The sequence below is a fragment of the Gavialis gangeticus genome, unplaced genomic scaffold (assembly GCF_001723915.1).
Source record: "Gavialis gangeticus isolate Ggan-Ray unplaced genomic scaffold, GavGan_comp1, whole genome shotgun sequence".
Lineage (NCBI taxonomy): Eukaryota > Metazoa > Chordata > Crocodylia > Gavialidae > Gavialis > Gavialis gangeticus.
This window is the reverse complement of record NW_017729006.1, coordinates 21464795-21472497: the sequence shown is the minus strand read 5'-3', so window position 1 is coordinate 21472497 and position 7703 is coordinate 21464795. Positions and strand designations below refer to the sequence as shown.

The 7703-nt window shown below is 40.1% G+C and overlaps 1 protein-coding gene across 2 annotated transcripts in view; it reads right to left on the bottom strand.

Annotated features, from left to right (window-relative positions):
• Nucleotides 1-3374: 3374 nt before the first annotated feature.
• The window catches only part of PDCD6IP (programmed cell death 6 interacting protein), a 58244-nt gene continuing 53915 nt past the window's right edge, over nucleotides 3375-7703 (bottom strand). For both annotated transcript variants that reach the window (XM_019508960.1, XM_019508961.1), the window contains exons 16-18: nucleotides 7039-7174; nucleotides 6500-6696; nucleotides 3375-4046 (exon numbers count right to left, since the gene is read on the bottom strand). In XM_019508960.1, coding sequence (XP_019364505.1) covers nucleotides 3878-4046; nucleotides 6500-6696; nucleotides 7039-7174 — 502 coding nt within the window. In that variant the 3' untranslated portion in view covers nucleotides 3375-3877. The remainder of the gene's footprint in view (nucleotides 4047-6499; nucleotides 6697-7038; nucleotides 7175-7703) is intronic.

Below are 7703 nucleotides of genomic sequence, written 5' to 3'. Positions count from 1 at the left end.
CCCCCCCCCTTGCCCCCCCCCCCCAATCATCTGTAGGCCACCTCTACACATTATGTGTCACACATTTACCAGGTTAACTGTGCAATTTTGTCTGGCTACATGATCAAATTAACTATCACGCCATAAAAGGTCCAACCAGCTATAAAGTTATGCATTCTGCAGCAGTAACTTTATAGCTGGTTGCTATTGGACTTTAATTAGCACATGTAACAAGGTCTGCCTCTGCAGCTGGGAGCTCCTTCAGCTGATCAGGCTCCCAGCTACAGCGGTGTGCCATGTACAGCTGAGGCTGAGAGTCCCACAGTTGATGAGACTCTCAGCCCCAGCAGTACCCAGCACCTATGGACTCTAGGTCCCAGCAGCCATTGGGTGCTGAGACCCACCTATGGGACTCCATCCTAGCAGCCACAGGGTGCTGCTGCAATCTCTAGGCCACAGGGGTGCATGAGGCACCCCTGCAGGTGAAAGACCCATCAGCTACAGGGGCTCCCAGCTGCAGATCGCTTCTTGCCACTGCAGGGGCATGTGTGGCATGGCAGGAGGCACAGTTGTGTGGATAGCACATAATCCTATCACACCTTTACCTGCCAATGTAAAGGGGCCCTTAATATGATCTTCCTACCAGGCTAGACAAAGTGCTTGTCAGTAGTTTTAGAAGTCATTTCTAGAGCTGTGCTCAGATGGGACTCTTACAGTGCTGTATTATTTTCAGTGCAAGATAGCTGTAGAAGAGAGAGGTGCACAAAGCAGTGGTTCTTAAACTTTTTAGATTCAAGGCACTCCTCCACAAATTCCTTGAATGTGGCAACACCCTTGTTGAAAAATCACCGTTGTACTGACTCATCTAACCTCAGTGGCTCTCAACCACTGGCGTAGAGGAATATATAAAAGTAGAGGTTGTTATGCAATAGTGCTATTAAAACAGAAAGTAAGATCTACACATGAGTATGACTTTTATAGGCAGATATTAACCCTGGTCATGGGTGTGACTTATATTAAGTTCTTCAGAACAGAGAGTATGTCATCATATATATTTGTATGGACAAAATGGTACTATTTCTGATTGGGGCCACTATAAAAAATTGAAACTAAGTAGTAAGTATTTCCACTGAGTTTATGAATTGAGCCACAAGTAAGAGATGCTGTTTTTCAAACACATTTGCCATTAATGAATGGCATTATGAAGTAAATTTCTTAATGCTAAAATCAAAGCTGATGCCAAATGAGCATTTACTTACTACTTTCGGTAAAAGATTACAGTTTCTCATAACAAACTGCTGTCAGGCCCCCCTTCAGTAAGAAAACTGGAATAAGTCTAAAATCTTTACATGTTTTTCCAAGATATTTTCCTAAACTACAGCTACATTAAGTGTTACTCCCACTAAGTCTTGAAAAATCACCAAATAAAAAAATGTTAGTGTTTAAATTAACTGACCTACTACTGACTCTGCTCCTGTCGGTAAAGTCACATCTGCTCCCTTCTTTGCTGAAGAACTGCCAGCAGCAGTCACCTTTCTGGGCCTTTTTCCATCACCCTAGTTCAGTGGTTCTCAACTTTCAAGACTTAGGGCAGTCCTGAAACTTTTCACAATTTAGTAGCACCCAACTTAAAAGATTATTTTTTCCTATGGTGCTTACCTTCTCACACCCTGTGGCACCCTTAAAAGGTTCTCATGGGGCGGGAGGGCACCCCTAACAGTATGGCAATGTATAGGGTGGCAGGGGCTGCTAGGTAGTGCAGATTGAGGAGCTTGGGGATGGAATCTTTGGACCCCTGCAGAAAGCAGCTGTCCCTACAGGAGGCAGAAGGAAACAATAGCTACTGATACAGAGGTGAGACCCTTCTATATCTTGCTCTCCCTATGACCAGTCTGTACCTGAAAGAGTGAATGCAGCCTCTGCATTCTCTGTGGCCTCTTCCACCAACTCTAAGAGCATGGGAGGAGCAGGGAAAGGAGCCAGGCTGTTCACCATAAGCAGGGCACACTGCTTGAAGAACACGGATGGTCAAGCACAGCTTGTTCCCCCTACTCCTCCAATGCTTCCAGAGCTAGGGAATGTTGCCAGGATGCTGGGACAGAGACAGAGACAGGGCACCTGGTGGAGCCAGTACTCGCCTCCTGTTACAGAGACTGGGCATCACAACATTCATCAAAAGATTCTTGTATCTACTGAACTGTGAGCAAGTTGAGTCACATAATAGGAATTATTCTCCCTCTATTCCTAGGATATTAAAAATATATAAAATCCATTTTTAAATCTTTCCCCCACCAGCGTCATGCCACTGTAGCTACCAATGATTCATGTGCAACAATGTCACAACTAGTATTACAAGAGAATTGGGGCAAAGTACTACATGCACTGATTAAGAAAGAGGTAAACATTATAAGTCAAAGATCTATGCTTGTATAGAAGGAGCCATGGTAGCCACCAGCTTGCTCCTAGCAGTATAATTTAACCATCAGTATCACATTTATAGTGGCTAGTTAACCAGTGTAACCTAATTCGTGACTAATTTATGTACATGGAAGCTTTTTACAATAGAAGGTTTACTATGTAACTTTATGAACTACTGCTGGTGTGGGAGGATGTGAAGAGAAGAAAGGTTGGAGAATATCCATGACTGTTCCCCAACAGGATTATTAACCAAACCACAGCCAAATGCAAAAGTATAATATGTTATCCCACATCAGGTCAACTCTCAGTTAGCTCAACTCTAAAACAACTCTAGCGTCTATTTTCATATGGTAAAATAGGTCTTACAGGACTTTTCTGTGAAGTCTACCACTATTTAACATGTTAGTTTATAAAAACAATTTTTTTTCCAAATGAACTGAAATTTCTTCACTGATAAGCTCTCAACTGTTCATATTTTGATGCATTTCTGAAAGAAAAAGAGGCAAAGTTTTCCCACAAAATATGAAAAATGAGATCCTCCAAGAGTCATTAGATTCTATATGCCTGAGCAGATGAAGCATTAAACATTACAAAGTATCTTCTGTTTTGAGAAGCTGAGTTGGTTCAACTTACTTCTTGGTCCCAACGCCTTGAATCTTTAACAGGTGACTATAGTAAATTGTTTACTCTCTTCCCATATTTTAGAGACTATTGGGCCATGTGGCTGCAAAAAAAAAAGTTAAAATTTTGAACTATAATGAATACCTATTTTAGGATGTCAAAACTCAAACTCATTGTCCAATTCATTGTTGGTTTGCAGATTTAGGCGGGGCAAAGAAAAGAGGGCAGCATATTTGAAACTGTTCCAATGTTAAGTATGGGAAAGGCTACTTCCATTTTATAAACCAGTGCAAATGAAAAGACAACCAGAACCAGAGGCACACAAAATATGTTTTACAGTAATGAGAACAAGTGTGTAAACCAGTCTTAAGCAATGTATTTATTTTTTCTGCTTATGATTTACAAGGCCTTGAGTATTAGACAAAATAGCATATTGTAACTAAACTCAAAAAATACAAACCAATAGAATATAGAATGAAACCCTATGTAGTTCCATAGAATATATCACACCCAGTGCGCACAGTTTTCAGCACTTCATGTCAAATCCCAATGATCTATTTATAAGATTTCTGAAAAGAAATATTTGGTCTAGTTTAAGTGTAGTGTACAGTTTCACACCGTTGAATTATGCAGTAATTTAATTCTTACATCATGCCTAATGTTGGACTGCAGCAGCAGCAACAAATCTCTCAACATGTTTAGCTTAATCAGAAACTGATCTAGACATGTTTGAGCGTTAAAACTAGACAGGAGTTACAGACTGCATTCAGTATGATACATTAACTGGAGCTAAAGTTTTAGTATGCTTATTGCAAGTTTCTTTCAAATTTAAAACAAGCATGATTTCTTCGCAGACTTGTTACTGCTGTGGGTAATAAGGCTGTTGAGGGTAAGGATATCCAGGCTGTTGAGGAGCTGGATACGGTGCTTGTCCAGGGTTTGGATACATAGGTGAAGGGGCATATGGCATATTATACTGGCCATACATGTAAGGGTTGTAGCCCATTGGCATTGGCATCTGGCAGTACCTGTGAAAACAACATCCATTAACTGCTAAATGTGAAAATTAAAAACCTTGAGGAATTCAGATGTACTAGTAAAAGGAAACAAGACAGGCAATCATGACAGAGTCTCTCCCTTTACAGAATTTACTAACTGCCTAACATTTCAGGATCAACACAGCAGGGAAAAAAGTTTAAAGACAACAGCTTTTGAGAATTAGAAGGACCTTGCACTTTAAGCCAAAAAAAATCTCTCCTAGAAAAGTTAAATTTAACATTATTAAATGCCATCAGCATTTTCAGACCTTACCAACTTGTTGATTAGAACACACAGTATGCTAACCAGCCCTGAGCTAACATAGGGTGCAGCATTCTTAGCAGCAACTACGTGGGAGGACAGAAAGAGCTCCCACCTGAGAAAGAGATCACTCTAAGGTGGAAAGAGAGGCAGAAGTAGCAGTAATTTCCCAGGATATTTGCAGAGCAGGCACCAACAGCTGACTTGTGACAGTGCTCCTGGACAGCTGGGAAAAAAAAAAATCTCATTCTGTGTGGTCACTCAAGATTTTCTTACCAGCCTCTTCTCCTTTCACAGTCTCCAGCTGCTTTTTAATTACAGGCAGTCCTTGGACTCATGACATAATTGGTTCCTGAAAACCGCGTCTTAAGTCAAAACATTGCAACTCAGAACCAATTTTCCCATAGGATACAATGTTGTAAGTGGGGGATTGGTTCCTGAACCAAGGCCCCATACCCTACTTTCCCCAAAAATAACCCAGAATTTTGTACTCAATCAATTATAGATGAGTAATATAGCTACATTAATGTATTTATATCGTAAACAGCAATCATATTGATTTGGAAGGACTTCTTTGAGGTGACTTTGCTGGACTTTTTGAAAGGCTCTTGGTTAGACTTTTTGAAGGGTTCTTGGCTGGAGTTTTCTCTGGAGTCTTGGCTGCAGGTTTTTCTGGAGTCTCGTCTGCTTTCTTAAAGAAAGTGTCCAAGGAAGTTTGGACAGATGTTCTCCAGGGAGATGAGCGATGCAGAGAACTTGTTGTCAACAGGGTGTCAATTTATAAGTGTGAAACATTGTAACACAAAAAGTTGCAAGTCAAGGACTGCCTGTATTCTCCCCTTCCACTCATATCTAGAGCCCTGAGAGGAGCTACAAAACAATCATAACAATGGGAGGAAGACAAAAGGCTACTAAAGAAGCCTGTACATGTTGCTAGTTCTGTTCACAGAAAGTGAGGATGCTGGAAATCCTCTTCTTTGCTTTCCTGACAGCTTTGACTGTGTAGCAACAGGGAGAGGTAAAAAAAGGCTTGCTCCTCCCCTGGATAGTATCTTCATGTTTTTCCCTAAAGCACATTCTCTTCTTCAGCAAGACTCAAAGGCTGTGTCCAGATGAGCACAGTTGTGCAGTATGTGGCACCGTAGGCACATCTGAAGTACCACACGCCACACATTCAAGTGTTCTCCACATTGCAAGGGAGCAGCACAGGGAGGGGCAGGGTTTGACCCTGGATATCTGCACAAAGTAAAAACCAAAGCAGTGCACACCAGCCAAAACCAGAGCCTGGCCAGCTGGAGCCATGCTCCTGCTGCCAGGCAGGCTCCGAATGGCAGGATTCCCAACTGCTGCAGCCCCAGGAGGCCCCCAAGACCACAGGTCAAAAAAACAGACAAGTCCCTAAAAAGATTAAATCAAGTTCTAAAACAAAACTGTACTAATTCTGAAAATAGTAGAGCATGTAAAGTGTTTCCAAACATGCACAGCCTATATCAATGCTTCACTGCATATTTTGTAGAAGCTGCATCTTACAAGCTCCAGCTCATTAACCAAACAGATTACTACAAGAGATTATCACTTCAACCTGCAGGTATAACTAACAGCGATAGGTACAGACAGACAGACAGACAGACAAAGGAGAAGCAGAACTGAGAGCCATTAAATCCATTTGTACATGCTACACTCAAAATCAAAATTAGGATAGGAGCATTTTAAATGTTTCCACTCCACATACTATGTCTTGGGTGAGTGGGGGGGTGGCAAAATAAATATCCTTACAGAGCCAAATAAAGATGAACTGTAGTTATATAAAACCAATTCTGCCAATAGAAAAGACAGTTTCAGGTCCAGAAAGTTGTATTTAAAAATATTTTACATGCAGATGCAATATGAAAAGCAGAAAGTCCCAGATCAGCCATGCAAGGACTTTCAGTGATTTGCAGACCACCTTTCAGAATTGCTGACCTACATTAAAATGGTGTCTACAGGGAAGAGGACAAAACAAAATCAGAGAAGCGTGAGATCTGAACTACAGCAGACAAGAATATCCAATGGCTTCCATGATAGCAGCTTATTTGAAATTTTACTCTCATTTAACAAGCAAGCACCTTTTGAGTACTATCATTTTGTTTATCATACACACCTATAGTGCAACATACAAATACGTCAGAATTATTCAGCTTACCCTGGGTATCCTTGATAGGTGGGATAAGGAGGTCCTTGTGCCTGTGATGGGGTACTGCCAGCTGCAGACGAGCCAGCTGCTGGTGCTGCTGGAGAAGCAGTAGCTCCAGTGGCCGCTGGTGCAGAAGAGGAGGATGTATTTGCTGAAGAAATCATTGGTGGTGGAGGGCGTGCTGGTGGTTGTGGTTTATTACTAGGCTAAAAGAATGAGACTGAGAATTAGACCAAGATTTTCAAGGCAACGTTTTTTTAAATAATGTTTTGTTTGTGATGCTATATAACTGCTTAATTCAAATATTTTTTTAAACGTTACAAATAAACTGAAAGTTAGTAAAACAGAGATTGTAATTAAAATGTGGCCATCAATACCACCTTATTTTCCTGAATATTCTTTATCCTTTTACCTCTATTCAGGAATATAAATTAAAGTGTAGACTCTCAGTACATTAGAGACAGATATGCTAAAATTATAATTAATACACAATTTACAAGTTCTGTACCATTCTTTGTAACCTCATTAACATTAAAGCCTTCATTTACCACCATAGTTCTGGGCGCAGGAGTCGGAGTAGTTGACGAAACTGGTTTGCTTCCTCCTGCAGGTATGGTCTGATATGCAGGGTGTGATGGAATAGAGGGAGCACTGGGTTCTCTTGCAATGCTTTGCTGCAAGTCTCTGTTTTAAAAAGGAAAAAGCACAATTTAGATTTTAAAAGTCATTTTATATTGTTTGTTCATTAACCTTTTGCAGCAAGAAAGGAATTAGCTATGTCCATGTATTGTTTTAAAATACAACAGTAAACTGACATACTAAAGTTGGAGTTGGACCCATTTCTGGCTGAGGAATAATCCCACTGTTATATATATCCCTTCTCCAGCCTATCTTTTGATTCACTTGTACTGATCATTCCTACTCGAGCTCAGAAAAAGTGCAATCACTCCTTGATATGCTTACAGAAATCAAACCAAAGGGAAGGGGAAATCCTAGAAAAAATAAATAAATAAATAAATGTTTTCAGAAACTTTGAGAAATTCTTTAGGTGTATAAGTGGCTTCAAAACTAAAACAAAGGGATAAAAATAATCTTATATTGCTTTTGCAGATTAAAGAGCTATTTTAGAATAGGAAAAATACATTCAGTAAAACTATCTTTCATAATAGGATGAAAAATTATCTTCTGTAAAAAAAAAAAAAAAAAAAAAAAA